This window comes from Aquila chrysaetos, chromosome 12 (genome assembly GCF_900496995.4).
Source record: "Aquila chrysaetos chrysaetos chromosome 12, bAquChr1.4, whole genome shotgun sequence".
Lineage (NCBI taxonomy): Eukaryota > Metazoa > Chordata > Aves > Accipitriformes > Accipitridae > Aquila > Aquila chrysaetos.
The window spans coordinates 37,789,054-37,810,048 of record NC_044015.1 but is presented as its reverse complement, the minus strand read 5'-3'; the positions used below and the strand labels follow the sequence as shown (position 1 = coordinate 37,810,048).

General features: G+C 46.8%; 1 protein-coding gene across 2 annotated transcripts in view; it reads left to right on the top strand.

Annotated features, from left to right (window-relative positions):
* Positions 1-4,615, top strand: part of PLPP3 (phospholipid phosphatase 3) — a 45,788-nt gene extending 41,173 nt beyond the window's left edge. For both annotated transcript variants that reach the window (XM_030032007.2, XM_030032008.2), the window contains one exon: positions 3,468-4,615. In XM_030032007.2, coding sequence (XP_029887867.1) covers positions 3,468-3,593 — 126 coding nt within the window. In that variant the 3' untranslated portion in view covers positions 3,594-4,615. The remainder of the gene's footprint in view (positions 1-3,467) is intronic.
* The last annotated feature ends 16,380 nt before the right edge of the window (positions 4,616-20,995 follow it).

Below are 20,995 nucleotides of genomic sequence, written 5' to 3'. Positions count from 1 at the left end.
CTTTCTGCTTGAGAGGTGGGATAACGTCAATACATAGGGGCAGCAGGGACCGGGCGATCCATCCCTGGATCCCGGCAGTGGTTTCCGAAAGACAATAGCTCTCCGGATGCTCGGGACGAGCGTCCGGATGCTTTTTGGCCGGGACGAATGGCAGGGCCGGCCGGCTGTCCCCTCCCGGCCCTCCGGCAGCTGGGAGCTGTGCTGGGAAGGGGAGGCTGCGGCAGCGCTGGGCTGGTTTTCCTGTGTCGAGGTAAACCGACATAGGAAGCAGCTGCCTGGAGTTTCACGGGCAGGCTTGGGTTTGCCTGTGAGCCTGGGGCAACCCGTGCTCCCCGTCCCAGCCGGCTCGCGGAGGGGGCAAGTTGTCTTTGCACCCTTTGCAGGCACGGCTCGGCGGCTGCGGACGTCTCGGGCAGCGGCTCAGGACTCGGGGCAGGGTTTAAACCCGAGCCTTGTCCCATTTCATCGGCTTGCAAAGAGCTGTCAGTATGTTCTTGTTCTCCCGAACCTGGCTTTGCTGGTGTGAGCCGTTGCCTAGGAGGAGCCGGCAGACTTTCCTCCCTTTTGGGAGATGGACAAGAGGAAGGGTCACTCAGACTCGTGGAGTTTGTGTCGAATGTATAGTTTAGCAGCTTTTTCCTAAATTACCGGTATATCAGAGCAATTACTGGTATGTCCTGGGGGTCCTTGCCCAGCTCTGGGATCCAGCTCTCGTGCACGGGATGCTCTAAAGCAGAGGGAGAGACCTGGAGACTCGTCACCTCCAACCCATCCCGGGTGCTCCCAGACACCCTTTCCCCCAGCAAAGCCTTTAAGGGTCCACTCTGATGATAGTCAAGGGCCGTTAAAATACCATCGTTATCAGGCTGTAATTTTCAGTAGAAACCAATTGTGGGTTTCGTCTCCGAGGGCTGCCAGAGCTTGAATCCAGGTTGTGCTGCAGCACACACGTTTGTCCTTCAGTGCCTGAAATAACAAGCAGAAGACATTAGTGTCAAGCGCTTCCAGCTGATGAAACATTCGGACTCGGATCCAGGGTGAAATACGATGAGGATTTCTTAAATGGAAATAGTTTTTAGGCGCGTTGTAGGCAGCCTGCTATGCGTCGTGTAGTTTATGTCTCATCTGATGGAGAGAGAAAAGGGGAGACGTCAGAAGGACGTGCTCCTGGTGTTGCTCTGGTTAGCTTAGATGAGTTGTTGTAACCTCTCTATGTGATTGAAGATTTCTTCTATATAATGAATCGGAATAGGAATTGTTAAGTGGCAATATAAGATATTGGTTTACTTTGTATAATACACACTCGGTCTTCTGCCATCAAGTTTTCTTTATGGGTGGAGAGCACCTTCTACAGGAAATGGAGCTAATCCAAGTGAAAAACTTTGCATGTTTATTAGTCCTTTTTTGTGTTAAACAGTTCAAGCATTAGGAGGATTTAACACACTGTTTTAGCCCCCAAAGATCATGTTTCATGATTCCTATAAGTGTTTATATAACCTCCAGCCACGTTAAAGTGAAATACGGCTTAAAGAGAAATGAAACCTCTTACCCAGTCTCTGAATTAAACCCTCGAAAGCAGCGAGCAGCACATTAAAAGCTAAAATACCCAGGATGACACTCCACCATAACTCATTCCTGTCCAAAATAGGGACCAGACTCGGTGTAATCCCCATATGCTTCTTGCACTCGGCAATCTCCTCCAATAAATTGATTTGTCATGGCTATCTTGGTGCAGAAATTGGACATCTTTTTGATTGAATCCAGCTCTCTGACATGGCCAAGCAAGCGAGATGGCATCTGAAATGCACCGAGCCAGCCGAACGGGGGTTTTACAGTTATTAACGACCCAAAAGAAAGCCATTGCCAGAGCAGTTCGACGTGCTTTTACACTGTGGTGCTGCAGCGAGAGGCCAGACTCCAGCTTGTGATCCTTGGCAGGATCAGCTGGATCCTGTCATTTAACCAAAGGTACAAATGCTGCCACTTGGATGCCCTGTAAACAAATTTATCAGCTCTGTTATACAACTGGGCAGCCAGACACCAGCACACACACCGAAAAAAGAGCTGGCTTATGTGTCAGCTCCCTCCCTGCTTTTCCACCGAGCAATAAAAGCCAAGCAACAACAGCTCAGCTTCCTGCATCCCCACTTATTGTAGGAGTAAATTGCCACTTACAGCAAGTTTGTTGTCTGTTCAGCTTGGCTCCTTATCTGCCCGTGCTGATAGGGACTTGCAAAAGTTGTTGCCGAGGACGACTAGACCTGCTGCACAGGGCTCTGGGTAGCTAGAAAATGTGGAGATGCAGATGGGGAAAACCTTTGCTCCCTCCTTGTGTGACCCAGCCTGGATGTGCTAATCTCGTATTATTCCTTTGAGCACCTTGGACTTAATTTTTTTTCCCGATTTGTCTCGTTGCTTAAATGTTGCATTCGAGTACTGTGGGAGCAAACTCAAATGTGCTGTTCCTCCCAGGGCTTTGGCTCAGCAAACCCACAGCTCGGTCCGAATTATCGATGCTTAAGGATGTCCAAGATGAGCCGGCAAATTTGGGCTGGCGGAGGCAGTTGGCGGCAGGACCGAAGTTTGGGGCTTTGGTGCCAGCTAACAAAACGATGAGTCCTCGCCGCTTTTTGCTCCGTCCAGAGGATCCATGCTGTCTGACTCTTTTCCCTTCTGGCGTGGGGCTGAGGTTTGGCAAGGGAGAAAGTGCCCCGGTCCTGGAGGACCGATAAGCTTTGTGCAGCGGCTGCCAAGGGAGGATGTGGAAGTTTCCTCCCAGCACTTTGTTTCTTATTGTGTTGCTACCTCCCGAAATTGCTAAGTGCTGGCTTTTTCACATCCGGGAGAGGGGTTACCTCACGGGATATTTAGGAAGAAGTAGTCGGGAATAGCTCCTCCTCTCCTTAGGCTTTGGCTTCAGGACCAGATCCCGGCTCTGTACCGGTGCCTTGGTGGGGCATGAGGAGAGCATCGCTCACCGTTGACTCATTGCTGATAACTTTTAACACAGCTTTGATTTGAAAGCTTTTAATTGCCTACCTGATGTCCGGCTGAATGAATTGTTTCGTGCTGACTCCATCCCTAAAACCACTCACCGTGAGTCAGGCCAGCCCTTTGGAGACCTTTTGTTATTTTATTGGACTGTGGGCCGTGCGTCTGTTTCCTGGCTTTTCAACCTGTTCAGCAGAGGTTTGGATATCGGACTCGGTGATTACGCAGTGAGAAGTGAAATTGTTCTGTAATGTTTTTACGCTGTTTTGTGAGGTCCGAGCCTTTTTCCGTATTGTACAGAAAGGTGGTAGCAGGCGCTTGGGATTGCACAGCTATCACTGTTACGGGCAGGCATTCAGTAGCACAAAAAGTGCTATTTTTGCAGCTTAAAGATATGTATATATTCTGTAAACCAGATTTTTGAACAGAGCGTTGCCCGGTGTGGCTAAGTTTGCCTTTTCCACTTATTCCTACAGGTGTTTTACGTCTCAGATCTCTTCAAGCCCAAGACAAAGACTTGCCTGCCTCCACCGCCCATCCGGAAGGAGATCCTTTCACCTGTGGACATCATTGAGCGGAATAACCATCACAACATGGTGTAGACCTTCAAGAAATTGGATGGGTGTTGTATTTTATTTTAATTTTTTTTTTTTTTTTTTTTTTTTTGCAAAAAAAGACTGCTGACAGCAACTACCTGCTGCTCTCAAATCTCATCAGACAGTAGAATGTAGGGAGAGACTTTCTTGCCCGACCAGTAAAGTCTTACTCTGTGGTCTTTTCAACTTGCGACATTTGGATGAAAGGGGTGGTGGTCAACTAAGTCAAAAGCGACAATGAGAAAGAAAAAAACAAAACACAAAAGCCGAACAAACAAAGAGAGGTGCCGGAGTTCTGGATGTGCAATTGGTTTGAGTGTTCATGTTGTAGTGAACGCCAAATTGTTCATAGCCTAATGAACACTAAGGGATTTTTGGAAAGCTGGCCATCTTAGGGTTTTTTACTATGAAGATTTCCAATGCCTGCGAGAAAAAAAACCAACTCACGACTAAATTGTGTAGCACTATATACGAGAAACAGCACTGAGTCAAGATCTGGGATTGGTTTGTAAGAGTTGCTTTTTTTCTCTTTTTGATACTAGTTTATTTTTTTCCTCCTCTATTCCATACTGTGACTTAGTTTAGAAGAAGCTTGCCCAGTCAAAGGTCTCCGAAGGGTCTCTGTTCACACTACACGCCTTTAACGAGCAGTCCTGAGACGCGCGGCGAGGTTGAATAACTCCATCCGCCGCGCAGAGAAGCCACATTTCTTCCTCTCCGCTCGCTCCCTGGCCGAGGGTTTGTCCTGCCTGAGCCCCCCCCCCGGGCACGTTCAGCACCCACAAACGGCCCTTCGTGAAAAGAGCATCCTCTGCTTCCCGGCCACCCGCACCCCTCAAACACCCCCCCCCCAAAAAATCACAGCAGATTTTCTGTGCGCCCACGGGAGCGGCGGCTCTGCTGAAGACGCGTTCGCACTACAACCTCGGGGCTGAGTCCTGGGGAAACTTTTATTCTGCAGTTTTGGGACGGGCTGCTGGGCGGCACGTCCCAGCCTGGGTGTCAGTCGGTTTGTGCATCCCCCCCCCTTCCTCCTTCTCCCTTGGGCACCCCGGTGTGCGCCACAGCAGGTACCAGGTCCTGTGCTCTGCTCCGTGACGCCCGTGGTAAATCAGTCGTGCCTAGATCGAGTGTGATTATTATTATTATCTTTTTTTTTTTTTTTTTTTTTTTTTTTGCCCGGAAACCACAGGTTCTTGGTTTGCAGCCCTTTCACAGAGCGCGTTTGCAAAGGGATCCCGCAAAGCATGCAGAACGGCCATTTGCACATCCTTCTTACAGAATCCGTCCTATCATTTCAACTATAGCAAGCTATGATTTTTTTTATATATAAATATTATATAAATAATGTATAAAACCTTAAAAATTAACTATGTAAAATATTATTTCTGAAACAATTTTAGATATATCCACTATGACTATAAACTGTGTCCTGACCTGTGTTATTTACATTTTGCTGCTTAAAAAAGCATTGGATTAATTTTTTTATAGTCGACTAAAATATTGTAGTTCTGTGGTAGTAATATTTTAATGAAAATAACTACAATTAGAGACATTTGTATAAAAAAAATCATATTAAATTGTCTGTATTTTTGTAATGTTCCATTTTGTAAAGAGAAGAATATTCAAAGACTTTTGTAGAATACAAAATTGAAGTTTGTATCTGCGAAATTATTGCTGTATAAATGTGCTTTTTAAATAAAAGCTCATAACACAACTAAACATCCTGGTGCGAGTTGCGTTCTGCCTTTGGGTTGACCTTCCCCTGCCAGAGAAATAGGGCCCTTGCCCAGCAGGACGATTGGGGGTGACCCTTTGGGATTTGAGGATACATGAGGGTATCTGGATGAAAAAGGACCCGATGCCGCTTTTGATGGGTGTGCGAGAAGGTCCCACCAGTTCCTGACTGGGGAGGGTATGACGGGGACACTCGTGGGTTTGCATTGAAACTGCTCTTAGCTATGCCCAGTCTTTGAGCAAATCCCTTTTTATTGAGGGCATCCCTTTTTCTTTAGCGATGTTATAAGCTTTAAAGAAATATTATCGAAATAAAATACGAAGAGCCACAGCCCCTGCCCAGGAGGGCTCACAACTCCCTTTTCCATGAAAAACAGACACTTTGCAGCTGAACAAAAACCTTGCAGCTTGCTGGGTTGCAAAGATGCGGGTGGAAGGGGAAAAGAAGAAAAAAAAAAAGCCCACAACAACATGTGCTCAGATACGCACATGTGCACAGCATACAGTTACAAGGCAGCCTTGATTTTTTTTTTTTTATTATTATTGTTTTTTTCCTCCTCCTACAGAAGAAAATGAACTTCTCGGCAGTGACACACGGTCAGGGCTGCGTTTCGGCCACTCCTTGGGTGAACCGCATCTGCAAGATAACGCGGCACAGAAATAGTTTGCAAGAATGCATGACAGGAAGCGAATACCACATCAAACTGCAAATAAATAGCAGGTGGAAATTAAGCAAGCAGAACTCAGCTAGCACTTGCTATTATTATCCTAATTAGTAGTAATATTTTATTATGCGTGGAAAACTCTGTAAACCCGCACCTGTCCTAAACGCAAAAGGAGTTTCCATGGTGCCGCGTGTGATTTGAAAGCGTTCGGGGGCTGAGTGTGTCATAGAGGCGAGATTTTTTTATCTTCAAGGCAATGGTCGTGAGGACGGACTCTTAAATCCCAGTTTTATCTCCAAAATATGCCACCTGGGTCTAAGTGACCCGGGTGGGAGGAGGAAACTCTGCCTGCGCCTGGCAGGAGCTTGGCCCCGGGGACCCCTTCGTGTGCCGGGCCGGCTCGGGTGCAGCAAGCGCTGGGCTGAGAAAAGTGTTTTCCTTTGCATCTTAACCCGCGGCTGCTCGGAAGAAAACAGGAATACAGATGTCTGGGTGAAAGAGGAGGGCTCGGAGAAGCGTCAGAGGGGAAACGGCACAGGAGGTGATAAGAGCCGGTGGCTGCAGGGCCGGCGAGTCGTGGGACCTCGCTCAGGATGTGCGGGTCAGGTCGGGGAGAGGGAGAAAAGGCCACGGATAAATTTGTGGAAGGCAACGGGCTTGAACGTTACAGCGCAGGGCTGAGCATCAGCAGCGCCAAGTCCTATTTCTGGCTGAGCGATGGTCGTTTCCCCCTCCGCTTCCAGTCCCCCTCCCCGGTCCTGTCCGATCCCATCCGCACCCTCGGGCTGGGGGGGCACGGGCAGCTTTGCCGGGGCTCGCTCCGGCCGACTGCTTGGGAAATAAGGAAAGGGGAGTGGTAATTGCTGGAGGCATGGATGGGAGAAGGCGGTAGTGGAGGCATGGTCCACAGAGACCTTTTTGGGTTGGCGGAGAGGAGAGTAAATGTTTAGGTGCTACAGGAGGAATGAGCTCTGATATTAAATGAGCATTTCAATGAAACCCCATGGAGAATTGAAAGCCAAAGGAGCGGAGGTGTAGGTACTGCAAGCCGTGAGCGCGGTGACGGAACGTATCTATTGCCATCGCTTCCTGCGGGGCAGGAAGGAAGGGAGAGAGAAATGGGTGAAATGGAAAAAAAACCAAACCCAAACCCGTACAGGCGCTAGCATCCCAAGGCAACTGCTTCTGCAGGTGGTCCCCGAGCTGGAGCTTGCACCTCGCACCGCTGTGACGTTTGGTCCTTCACGCGAACGCACGTCAGCAGGGATGCTGAACAGCCAGGAGACTTCGGGGCCGGCAGTTCGCATGCTGCTCCGCACGCCGCAGCTTTCTGCAGCTATCCCGGCGAGGGAGACCATAGATGAACAAACTCAGATGCGTTCATGCAAACAAGGCGTGCTGCTGGAGCCCGAGGGTGGATGCTGGTTGTGGCCTTTAGTGCTACAAAATCTGGGCTCTGCTCATGCCGATGCTAATCGGAGGCTGCGGAGCACCCAGCGCCTTTGATGCTCAGGCCCGGCTGGCAGATCCTTTCTGCACCAGGGGCCGTTCTGGTCAAACCTGTCTTTTTTTGCACTGAGACCGGTTCAGCGTGTTTTCACAGGCAGGGATTCGTGCGTGCACCTGACTGCCATGGGAGCAGGTCTTTTGTTCCAGGGTAAGAAAGGTTTACGCAAGCCCCAGGTTCGGCAGTGTTTCGGTGTACCTAAACAGCTTCACTCAGCAAGAATGCTTGGCAGCCTTCAGAGGCTGAAGCTGCTGTACTTCTGCTCAATGATTTTTGGATATGAAGTTCTCAATCAAGGGAGGGGGAGGGAGGAGGTTCGTCCGGCAAGCAGAGACCTGTTTCTCTCATGCTCCGAGCCTGCCTTGTTTTGGGTGTCCGAAGTTTTCATTCAGCTGTTTGTAAAGATAAAGCTAGCGTTCAGCCGTGGAACCAGAGGACATCGCGGGCTGAGGTCCTGCAGCACCGGGAGGGCTGATGTCAAGTCCACGTCCACGGTTGGGGTCCAGCACGGCCAGCCCTGGAGCCAGCACCCCGCGTCGGCTGTGTTTCTCCCCCCATCTCCCCTTTCTCTTGACACACCCTCTGCCTTCATCCACCGTTCTCCTCCCAAAAGGCAAGCAATTCCTACCTTGTGTTTATCTTTACCTCCGGAGACCAGATCAGAGGCTCGGATTCTTATGAATGAAGTGAATCACTTGCCTCCCGGCTTCTGTAAACACGGTCCATATACCTGCCCACAGACACGAGCTACTGCCCGTCTCCTCCAGACTTTCCTACCCTTCTTCCCTGAGCGCCGGGTGGTGGGCCTGGCACAACCCCACGGCCAACCGCTCGTCTTCCCGAGCTACATCAAGGTTGAACAGAAGCTGTCGCCTTCACCGAAGGAAGCAGGAGGAAGAAAACAACCTCTTGTTGACTCAGTGGGGGGGGGGGAAACACACAAACAAACCCCAAAACCCAACAACTTTCAATTATCACCTTTGCACGCCACCCCCACTGGCACCAGCCGGCGCGGGAATGCCTGCGTTAGCTTGTCTTGAGTTATAATTTCCTCGGGGCACGGACTACACCTATGTATGTGTTTGGGTAGTAGTGATCAGACTGGTTGTGATGAATCCCCGCCCCGTCCTATCTGTAGCTAGAAGGGAGCGAAGTCACCGGGAAAATCTCCCGGTTTCCTTAGAAAGTCTCGTTCTGCGAGTTCCTGCCCTGCTCAAGAGCCGCCGACTGCCACCGCGGCGGTAGCTCGCAGGCAACGCTGCTTTTAATATATAGTGGCGCAGCCTCGCGTAGCATTTAATTTTTGTCTTTAACCCAGAAAATAACCGTCTTGGCTTTTTTTTTTTTTTTTTTTTTAATCTCTCATCAGGTGACTCTCAGCGCTGTGTTTTGGGCCATGTGAAGCGCGAGGCTGCCAGCTAATTCACTGCTGGTGGCAAAGGCACCAGCATCTGCGGTGTTTAAAGGCATGAACTCTACAGGGTTTGAACTCACTTTATGCTAAGGGTTCATAACCAGCAGGAACAATGGGCTATTATTTAAGAAAAACACCTTTTAGTGTTTCCACGTGTCAGCAGAAAGTTGAGAAAAAGACCCACCAAAACACTAAAATATGTGTACACACACATCTATGGATGGGAGAAATGGGAATTGAGGGGAATTCAGCCTGCTCCTGAAGTCTTTGAAGTGATTAAAATTATACCAAAACTTGAAATAATGTGACTTCTCTTTCCCACCTGAAAAATGAATAAAATGAAACAAAGCCATCACTTAGTTTGTACAGGAACTGGTGTGAAAAGCTTGGCTTTCCAGCCACGCTTTGACATCTCCATTTCCAGGTGTGTGGTGTGAGTGCATGCTAGCTGAGGTCAGCCTGAGATATAAATTAAATAAAGGAGTGTTTAATTCATGCTAGGCTGATCTTTCCCCTGGAGAAACATCCCGAATGGAACAGGAAGAACTGTGCTGTTTTAATAAGGAACTCAGAAATAAAATAAAATCTAAAAAAGAAAAGAAAGAAAGAAAATAAAATCTAAAAAAGAAAAGAAACCCTCTTTTTATCCAAAGGAGGAAGGGAGCCAGATCTCCCGTGAGCACCATCATTTCAAAGGGACCTGCCTTCTGCACAAGTGCATAATTTGCTTATTTTCAAAGAAATTTTAGTGATGTTGAAGGCAAATGAATAACATTGCTCCAGCCTCCCAGGGCTTGTCTGAACAAGAAGAGTTGTTAATGTTTAATATGAGGTAAAATTTTAATCCATTTCATTAAACTGTGTAGATATTGTTAGTTCAGTTTTAAGCAAGATTAGTCCTGTTTACCTCAAGTCAAGTAAGCACAAGTATAACTTCAACTGATATAAGCCTTGCTTTAAATTAAAGGAAGAATAGCTACCAAGGCTTGGGGGGGGGGGGCGGGGGGGGGGGGGCAGGGGAAGCCCATTGAAGCTTTTCTTTAAAACAAAAAACGGGGTTTGCTTTGATTTTTTTTCTTTACAAAGTATTTTTTTCTATGGGAAAGCAATGAAAACTAGAAAAAGTCTATGAAAATTTTGCTTGTAAATGATGAGACAATTGCAGCTGAAAAAACACTACTTAATTCAAGAGAGGTAATTCTTTTCAGCAGAGCCAGCCTAAGCATCCCCTTCAATGGATGCGCTGTGAGCCTGGGCCGGTTAGACATGGCACTTCCAACTCACCTATTTCTAAGAGTCACCAACACTGACCATAAACAAATTAATCGATGCCGAGGCCAGCAGGATGCTCTATCCCTCCTTCAGAAACCATCCTGCAGCTCTTAACGTTTAGCCTTGTAGCCTATGGCTAAGGTACCGCAAGTCCTTTAGAAAGACATCCAGGCTTGATGTAAAGGTGCCAAATTATATTGGATTTACCACATCCCTTGGCCCGCTGTCCCACCGGCTCATTGGCCTTACCGTTAAAAATATGTTGTTAATACTTCCCTTGTTTTTCATTACTAACTGCTTCTGTGTTCCCATGCCCCATATCCCTTTGCTTTTATTTATCAAAAAAAGCTTTCTCTCATTAAATCGTGCTATTTTCCCATAGCTGAATCCCCAGGTTAGCTTTTCATGGGGTTTCCTCATAAATAATGCTTCTAAGTTTAAAGCTTGCTAGGTTTTTGCTCAGGTTTTTGCTTCCCCTACAAGAACGTAAGAAAGGCTGCAAGTTAACACAAAATCAGCGGGGAAGGGACTAACTGGGGACCAATTTTTCTTTGTACAAGCAATTAGACAGGAACACCTTCTGCTTGTAGGTCAGATTTAATCTGATGCTCTCCGAGAGGAGAGATTCCTTATCAGGTCTTAACCCCTCCACCTTCCAGGCCCTGGGAGAATAGTGGCTTGATAGCATACACCCTCCTTCATGCCTTCTTCAGTCAGACATCTTATCTGCTAGACCTCAGGGTACTTCGGAAAAACAGATAACCCTCTCTCATAGGGTTGTCCGTAGCTGCAGAAGAGGCCCTTTTTTCAAAATGAACGTTAATGACTTCCGTGCCAATGTGTAAGATGCGTTTCTTCAAGAAACTGTGATGGGTGGGCAGCATTTGCAAGCTTGGAGTGGGGGCTAAGTCACTTTTTACTTGGTAGAAATCAGGTATGATGCTCTTAGGCAAGTGAACTGGGCTACCACCAGCTAGGGAAAAGTCGTAGAGGTTTGGACATGACTCCTTGGGGTGATGTGAAGCTGGAGGGTTAAGAAGTCTTGGAAAGATGATTTTGTCATGGATTGACAGGTACCTTAAAATTCACAGAGCACAACTATCTATAATCATTACAGCTTTCCAAAGGAGCTACAAAGGAACTAGAAGTTACCTCGATGCTAAATTCTTGCGCTGCAGCTGACATACCAGTAGAGCGAGAGCGAAGCCGAATGCAGATTTGACCTTGCTGAAAGCAAACAGCAGCACACTGGGTTGATAGCAGATAACTGCGCAGACGCCAGCGAACGCGAGCTGAACAAAAGGCTGCAGAAGACTTTCCACCCACCGCATGCTAATAGGCTGGAGGGGTGCTAGGCAGAGGGTTACATCTTCAGTCTGATTTATTAAGGACAAAATATTGAAATAACTGTGTGCCTGCTCCTTGTCTGAACTGGCACTGAAAATAGGAAGGCAATTGCCTTTCTAAGCTCTTGCAGGAAGATTTGAATAAAGAAGGCAAGCTTACTGGAGGCATTAAGCCATGCGTGTCTTATCTTGCAACGAAGGGAGCAGTTCCCTGTGGAAGTGGGCCAGGCTAGGCACCGAGCAGGTGGATTAACTGTTCAGAGGAAAGAGCATGGAAAGTAGCTTTCTTGCAGAGCAGGTCTCCATACAAATAAGTACGAGGCAGCATGGATTAGTGCTTAAGCTAATGAACCACTCGTCAGACCTCTCTGGGAGAAGATATTAGCGCATAGCGGTACAGCCTTCGACAGGCTGGCACCTCTGCGAGGAGCCAGAGGGTTCGGCAGAGAACAGGCTGCCTGTAGCCAACCTCCCAAAATACACATTGTGCTTTAATGGAAACCTAACACAAACATTTCCAGCACAGGACCTGTAACGAGCTTCCAGTTTGCCTCAGGACGTTTTTTCCCAATTTGGTTATATTTATGAGCAGCTATTTTTGCTTAAGTACAGAAGGGGAAAAAAAAAAAAAAAATGGCATGGACTGAGCTCCGCTTGCCCCTGCACCCACTGCTGCAATGGGGAGGGGAGACCTTTTGGGGTGGTTCACGTCCATAACGTCAGCTGCTGCGCTTTATTTTTTATTATGGGGGAATATATACACTTTTGCAGATAAAAGCCAGGCAATCAAGGGGTTTATTAAACAGAAAATGAGCTTAAGAGCACAGAGAGGCAAAACTAGTTGTAAGGTGCCAAGGTGGACAGGAGTGGGGTGAGGTTGGGGCATGGAGATGTGTTTGGCTCTAAAGCTGTCACCCTTGTCTGCCCATGGAGAACCTTTCATGGTTGGGTTTAGGCACTCGAGGAAACCCGGGGCGGGTGTCAGGAGTCAGAAGGGAAGTGTATCCTCAAGGGACACCCATAAAGTATTTCCCCCTATCTACACTATCAACAAACAACTATCAACTCATGCAGAGAAAGCTGATCTGCTGGTATTTCTAGTTGCCAAAAATGTCTGGGGTTTCTCCTAGCCATTCCTCACTTTATTAAGGCAGCTTGGAGTTAGGGGTTTCCCTTGAGAAATTCCAATATTTTACTGTGTATTTTCCTTCTGAATTGAGACAGAAAATCAAAATATTACCCTTTTTTTTTTTTTCATGAAATGGGAAATTCTAACCAAATCCCAATAGGAAATGTTAAACATTTTTGTGCAAATCTATTTGCCCATCTACAGTGCAGCCCCGCATAGTTGCAGGCCCTAAGCACAAAAGCAGCGTCCTTGACTCCAGCATCACTTACAATCTCAAAACATTCAAGGACCATATTTTTCTTTTATTTAGTACTTCAATACATGGTACAAGCAGCAAAAGAATATTCATTATTTTTAAGTAAGCGCAGTGGTAAGGCTTGCTCTTGGCCAGCCCACCAGCTGGGGTAGAAGAAATGTGGTGAGCTAAACTCGTGTTCACCGAGGCAGCGTGTGTGCAAGTGCATTTGCTTACCAACTTGTGAGATATTGCCTGGAGCCTCGCTCCTGAGCTCAGTAAAACCCCTGGCATAGCTGCGGGGTTACTTAGCAGAGGTTACCTGTCTCCTTCTCCCCTGAGCTGTGCAGGCACCCTCAGCTAATCGCTCCTAAGGGCTTAGCGGATGCGAGAAGTGATACAGCCATCCCTACGCTAAAACCTCCGGGGAAGGTGATATTTGTTGTAACGACCCATTTCCTCTCCCTAGAGCAATGCACTCCCAAAGTGGGAGTTACTATGCCAACGATAATGAAGTGATGGGGATTCAAATGACTCCAGCAACACAAGTCGCCCAGCTCTGGTTTCCCATGCAGTTTGCTGTGTGGCACCTGCCGAGCACCTAAAGGTCTCCGCAAATCTCGGTGTTGCTCCGTGAGGTTATTTAGGTGCTCTGTCCCTGCAGATTTTAACAGGAGCTGGTGCTAACTGGGAGCAAGGGGTCTAAATAACCTTTTATATAAAAGCCCCAAGTCCTGAGCATGAGCCTTGCACGCTGCACCCTTGCTCTGCTACCAACGTATCGTGGCTGCCATAAATAGTGTGAATCATATAATGCTTAATCTGCAGAAGCCCATCGTAATTAGATAAAAAAGTCAAGCGAAATATCCTTCGCCTTCTGTAAATAACTCTGGCCATAGTCAAAATAAGTGCCAGCAGAGAGAGCGTGTTCTTACAGCAACAGGATTTCCAGGAATGCTGCTTTCCTTACCGAAAAATCTCTGTTGTCCGAACGCGCTCAGCATTTGAGCAAACAGGGGCTAAGCTGAAGTGAGAACTAACTGCCGGGGCTCGGCAGCACATGTTTCACATTAAGGAGCTGTTTGAGGGGCCTATGTGGCTTAGTGGATAAATCATCAGGTTTGTCCCCTTGCAGCTCACAAGTCCAGAATAGCCTGTGGTCCTAAAGGAGAAAAAACCCAGCCTAAGCTCAACAGTTTCCATCACCGAGGTTGCGCCCTGGTGTGAAACAGCTGGTGCACAGGCCAGGTCTGTGGGCTGGCCCCGTGGGAAACCCCAGCCCCACCTTACGTGGGACCTTGGGAGCAGTCGCAGGATGCGACAGTCCCAGTAGAGTCCCAGTACAGTCCCAGTCCTGCCACGCACAGCCCGTCCGCGGGTCTCCTCCTCCATCCACAACCTTGGGAGCAAGCACTGTCTATTGCTGAAACACGGGAAAAGCGATGAAAACAATGATGAAACACAAGCCCGAGGATCTAGCACACAAATAGCAAAGGAAGGAGAGATAAATACTACGATAGTCTTTAAATATCCATGGAGGAAACCAGCCAGGAGCCAGTTTGGCTACAGGGGGACGGGCTGGAAGCTAATGACAGATGATCCCGATATTACCGAGCGGCTAAGTGGATTTCTAACCACCGTTTTGACAAAAAGAAGCCGAATGTCACATCCTAGAGATGGGGTTCATTTTCTTGGGAGGAAAAGGACTGCTAAAAGCCTTTAATAGCTCCTGTTCAGGCAATCGTGATTATGAGGAGCTGGGAGGAAGCCGGGCCTGATGTATGAGATGCCACAGACTTGAATGCAGTAAACAAGGGTAGGGGAATATTTGTTTTGACAGCGCGCTCAGTACGCAGGAAACATCAAGCAATAAGAGAGACGACTCTGCACAGGAGTTTCCAGTCCTATATTTAAGAGCAAATCAAACTAAGGGAGGACCCTGCAAATTACAGACATCTACAAACAAGCCCAGACCTTTTGTCTCAGCTGTGGGAAGATCTTGAGGACGCCGATAACAGAGACTGTATTGCACAAGGCTGGGAACCAGGGGGGCTGGTGGTGTGTCCACTCTGCCCGGGATCTTGGCTCTAACTCTGGCTACAGGCTGCAGGGGAAGGTGGAGAGAGCCTGGGAGAGGATAATTATGGAATAACCTGTTGACGGAGGAAGTGGCTTCCCAACCTCTCCTTACTTAGGGCTTGAGTTCTGCTCAAAAGCAGGAAGATTTATAGCCCTCCCCATGGTTGTGTTGTTTTCTCCTTCTGGCCAGATTAGTTTAATGAATAAGAGGTAGGAAAAAAAACTGCCGAAAAGCAAAGCCCCTACAGCCATGCTGTGTCATGTCATTAAATAAGGGGACTTTTTACTTAAGAGGAGTTGCTTGACCCATAATTACAGCTAAACTCCCATTTGGAAAATGGCTTTCAGTCTATAGGGGCTTCTCCTGTAATTTTAACAGGATGCAGCATTCGAATCCTCACCCTCTATTTTTGAGGGCAGCATAAAGCGATTATATAATATTAAATAGCAGCTGTTTTGCAGGCTGGAAGGGGCTCTTCATTGCTGCGTGATTCTGCTATACACAAAGGCTCTTTCTGAAATTAAATACTCTCTGTAAATGTCAAATAGTATTTGGTTCTCATTCCTGAGGTCTGCACACAATTCATTGTAGCAAAACATAGGCTGAAAACTAACCTGACTTGTATGACAGAATGAGTACCGACTGGGAATTTCCAAATCCCAGCATCACTGGGGCAGCTGGGGCTCGGAAGATTATCAAAGGTGAAGTTATCACAGTGTCCTGAAACACAGGTTAACCACGCTTGCAATATTTACTGTCCTCCAAGACTAGATTGGTTATATGGAGAACGCAATGGCATGTTTAAACATGTTGCCTCATCGCCGCTTCAATCTAAACCAATTACGAATCTATAAACCAGCTCCGAGGTCACCAGTCAGCTTCTTTGGTGATAATAATAATTACATTCCTTGCATTTACACTGCATTTTTCATTTGTAGATCACAGGAGACTTCATCAAAGCAGGCAGCAATCATCACTTCCCATTATTAACAGCAGAGAAAATGAGGTGCAGGGAAGGTAAACACCTTGTTTGTCCCAAACTAGGGGTCAAGGGGGGGGGGGGGGGGCAGGATGAGGAGCCACATGGGATTTATTCAAAGGAGAAGCCATAGCTACTGACCTACTCTCCCAAATGGATTAGCATGAGATTGCCCAAAAGCTAATGGTGAGGAGAGGGCTGGGAAGTTTTGGGTGAACCGCTTCTGCTTTGTTCTTTATTTTTCCTTTGTTTTCTTCAAAAAGAAACATTTCACAGGAACCAGCTTTTTCTAACAAAACTCTCTCAAGAAAGGTTTCTTGACATCATAAGGTACTTTGTGGTCTGCAAATGTCTATATTTAGCCACAAAGGCCCTCGACGGACATGTGGGAACCCCAGACCTGTGTCAGACGTCACGGCCAAATCTCCCCATCCCTGATGAGCTTCTGGTCATGGTCTCACCAGCATGGTACAGCTGATCTGGGCTGCTCACAAACGCATGGTTCATCCAGCCAAAATACATAGCAGCTAGCCAGCTTGCATGCCGGCAGACTTCTGCTTTAACTATTTCTCAAAAAAAAAAAAATTTAAAATGCTTATATCCCCCAATGTCTGGATTGCGACCAGTTGTGGGACAAGACATGAGCTGTCTTCCTATCTGAAAGCTTTGAAAGGTGTTGCTCACACATCCACTTCCCAGAAAGCAGCGCTACATTTTGATGCCTCAGCAAATTTTTCTGCCCATCCTCATGTGGGAAATTTCCTGCCCATATTTAAGCCTTGCACAGCCTCTTTCTGCTGTCACTCCCTCTAACAGGAGAGTTGCAAAAAAAAGAGAGTAAAACCAAAAAAGACAAACCTGTTAAAATGTCCTCTGCCTTATACTCTTAAGAAAGACATTGATACTGCATTATCCAACTGTACATTTTCGTTTCATATCACTTTTAATCAGACTCCAGTTTCATTCCAAAATTGAGGTCTGGGAAAAATAGCAATTTTTTTTAATAAGAAATGTTGCCTTCTTGGAAAAAAAACCCCAAACAAACCAATAAAAAAACCTCCTCCTGATTCTTTCTGAGCAGTTCTTCAATACTTGAGCTGGAGTGGTTTATAATGCATAAAGTCATTTGTGTTTTGCATTCAGCAATGCTTTGGGCTTTTGCCTGTGGTCGTGCAAAGTTTCAGTAAAAATAACCCAGTGAGAGTTATTTCAGTTTTTGATTCACATTTTGGTGTCAGCAAAGAACTGAGATCTCAAAGATGGAAAGAAGTTATTTCTCATAATTTTGCAAGTCTACACTTCATTTAATAGTTGTCTGAATCAACTCCATGAAAGTTTTTATTGCTATTATTGTCCTGGCCTCCTTCACTAGAACAGGCGTATTCCCTAAAAAATGAGGAGTTTGCAAATTAGGGACAAAAGAAAGACTGGCATCCCAGGTTCTTTTAAATACAAAGGTGCACTTTGCAACTTTAATTTTTTTAGGTTGGTTTCTATTCATTCAATTTTGCATTTGAGGAGAGGCAGGTTCACAACAAAAGCCAGATTATCAGCTCTGTTGAGCTCTGTGCTTTGCACTGGTTTGATTTTCCTTCCCCCCGCCCCCCGCCAAAACAGCTGGCCTACTGCAAGGCAAATGGTTGCAGACTCACAAACTCAAAACGAAAACCTGAACTGGAGGCTAAAACCCCTTGTGTCCTGCAGAAGCAACAGAGCATTTTATTGAGAGGCATAACAGCGATTATTTGGGGGCCAGGGCCGTGCTTGCTGGCAGCTCCCAGGACAGATTTGTGTCTCCACCGAGTTTTGTGCAAGACTCGCCAAGTTTCATGTCCCCAGCGAACCTGAAATGTGTGTTGTTTTCTGTTTTACATAGCTCCCAAGGGCAGAGAGAGGAATTAAATCCCATCCCGAGTGGGGCCGCTCGCCCTCGGTGAAGGAGGATCTGGCACGGAGGTGCTAATGTGCCTAATAAAACCATCACGGTGGGAAAGTGTCAGAAGTCTCTTTTCCAATGGAGCCCATCTAAATACCATGACAGCACATTTCTAGGCTTTAAAAACTAGCAAAGAAAAGGATCTTTGCATTGACTTCACTTCCCGAATGAATATCCTCCTTGGCTGATCTCGGGGGTGGCTCAGGAGCCGGGATGGGAGCATCAGCAGCTGCCCAGGGAGCCAGTGCCCGAGCCGGAGGAGAGCACACTGTCATGCAAAGCACCCACCAAGTACTTTAGAATCTGATATGGGGACAGAAAATGGAAGAGGAGCCAGATTTCCTTGGCAGATAGGGCCGGCAGGTCTGGGAGGCGAAGGCTTTCTGACCTGGCAGGTGATCGCCATCCCCAGAGGATGCCGCAAAGTGAAGCCCCCGATAGCCGCCTGCTGTCGAGTGGCACCGCAGACCTTCCTCTGCTTCCAAGGAGATAAAACCAGTCTGCGGACGTCGCACGTTTCAGCTGATTTAGATACAGCTGGCGTGCTGGGAGCTTAAAGGTAATTTATTTCTCTTGGCTGATGACCCGCTCCCTTCGAGGGCTGCGTTTTCCAAGCGCTCTCTGCTTGGCCGCAACATTTGTACCTCTGACAATTATTGTTATTTTAATATTAGGCTAAGAGCTAACGTATTAGGCTAATATATTAAGCTGGTAGCCTGTAGACTCTTCAGCCAGTCTGTTTTGGTAACACATGAAGGAGATTTTATAGATAGGCTGTTCAAACCCAGCTCAACCCTAGTCTGGCATTTAACTGCGGCTTGCAGAATATAATGGCTGAATGCATTTAGCCCATGCCCACAATAACTCTCTTTGACTGCAAAAGAAGTTCCAATAAACATGTCATTCAAATGCGAATGTATTCCAGTAAAAATTAGTGAGCTGATGCTATGAATAACCTGCAGAGCTATAGTGTAGTTTCAATTGCCCTCCCATCAGACGGGACCGAGATGATTAACACCAGATCAGCCATGATATTTATATTGCTCGGATCATGGTGTGTCATAAGCAAATGCAAAATTGCATACTGTATTGTAACAGCAGGGATGGGAAGAGCCACGTAATGAGCTGGTTTTATAGTGAGAAACAAATGGGATTGTAACACAACCCTGGAAACAAGGGAGCGCTTCCAAGCGGGACGAGGGAACAGGACAGCAGCGTGTGAGAGCAGCACTGAGAATGACTATTGGGTTAAATCAAGTAATTTATATAAACAGAGGTGTTGGGTGGGCTTTTTTTTTTCTTTTTTTCTTGCGGCAGCTTCGTATGATATGGCATGCATTTGAATAAATACCATGAACAACATATCCCCAGACCTGGCCAGCTTGGAAGAGCATTTTATAAAGTTAATTATTTTTGTTTGTTTCTGCTAAAATTAACCACTGCAAGCTTTTCTATTATCCTCTCTCCATCCCTCCTATTTTATTAATACCAGGGTTCCCTCCTGTGAATCTGCCCCTCTAACGAGCGGGTCCCTCCCCCACCTGCGGCCCCTTTCCACCAAGTGCTATTTTGTAAGATCTCTTGTCACCAGGGCTCTGCGAAGACTTAAGCGTGTAATGGGAAACATGTGTCTTTCCCTGGCGCTTGCAATCTTACCCCGAGGAGCTCCAGCGAGGGCTGAAATGGGAGTGCTCTCTGTGGAGTCAGGGAGCTGACGGGGAAAAGCTCGGAGCCAGAGACGGCAACTTGGGTGTTTTTTGTTTGCTTCAGAAGCGCAGGATCTCACACAATAATGATAGCAGCAAACGGCGGTTTCTGCCGGGGAGGTGAGGGGACGTTGGGCAACAGCGCTCGTGACAAGCAGCCTAGACAAAAGGGAGCAAGGGCGAAATAAATGGCTTTTTAGAAGATGGCAAAAGCAAAATGATGGGAAAACAACCCCCAGACTGGAGCCTCGGCCTGTCACAGTATTGCACATTTTCCTGAGCAAGAGAAAATAGGGGAAGAAGCTGGAGGAGATGCAGAGAAGTTGGGGAATCATTGGGGTTTTTAAATTACTTTTCATGCATCATCGCCATCAAAAAGAAAAGTGGTCATCATAATACTGCACACATGATATACGGTATATAATATACATAATATTGGGCAATATACATATGGGATAACGGGCCTCATTCCTCATTGTTATTCCTTCTGGATGTTTTAATCTGTAGTCTTCTGGACAAAGGAGATGCTGTAAAGAAATCAATGCACTGCACAAGCACACCAGGCCCAGAGTATGGGTGAGGTTCACTCCAGCAATAAAACCTGCTCATCACCTTACATTTTCTGGGGTACGAGGTGGTCAGAGTTTCTCGAGCTGCTGACCAGCCAGAAATACAGTCCAGGGCAATGAGGACCCAGACCCAATTGCCATGTCTAAAATCTGAGTGTGACTTGGCCTCATCTGCGATTAAACATTGGAATAACAAAGCACGCAGGATCTGGCCGGTGTCTGACAGCCAGCGCTTCTGGGTTTCCAACAGCCAACTCCATTCTGAGAAAAAAAAAAATTTAAAAAATCAGGCTAAGGCTGAGGCACGTTGTTGTTTCCTTGAGAGTTCACTTGCAAAGGTCACTGCTCCTCTCCCCCCACCCCAGTGTCTCTCTCTCTCTCTCTGCAACTCTTTTGTTTGTGCAAGGCTTCAGGAATTAAAACCTCATTTCAAGGGTTATGACTAGACCACAGCAGCGATACATTGCACTGATTATCAGCAGCAGGCGAGCTTTTCCCCGTCAGCTCCTTAGCCGCAGCAGTGTGCAAGATCTATATGGCATACACTGATTTTTTCCTGCCTGTAAATTTTTTTTCTAGCTAACAGAGACTCCATTGCATTAGCGGAACAGACTTATCATGATAAATTACCTAGGATTATATTGTTACAGGGAATTGCCATCACCTCAGCAGTAATAGAAAGAAAAGAAAAAAAGATAAATAGATAAATAATGGCAAGATAGCTGGGAGTGCAGTGAGAAGAGAAACGGCCCTGGTAGGGAAGCAGATAGATGTTTTCTTCAGGTGAAAAGATTCATTTATGAAGACAGCACTCTGGGAAACCTTTGTGTGAA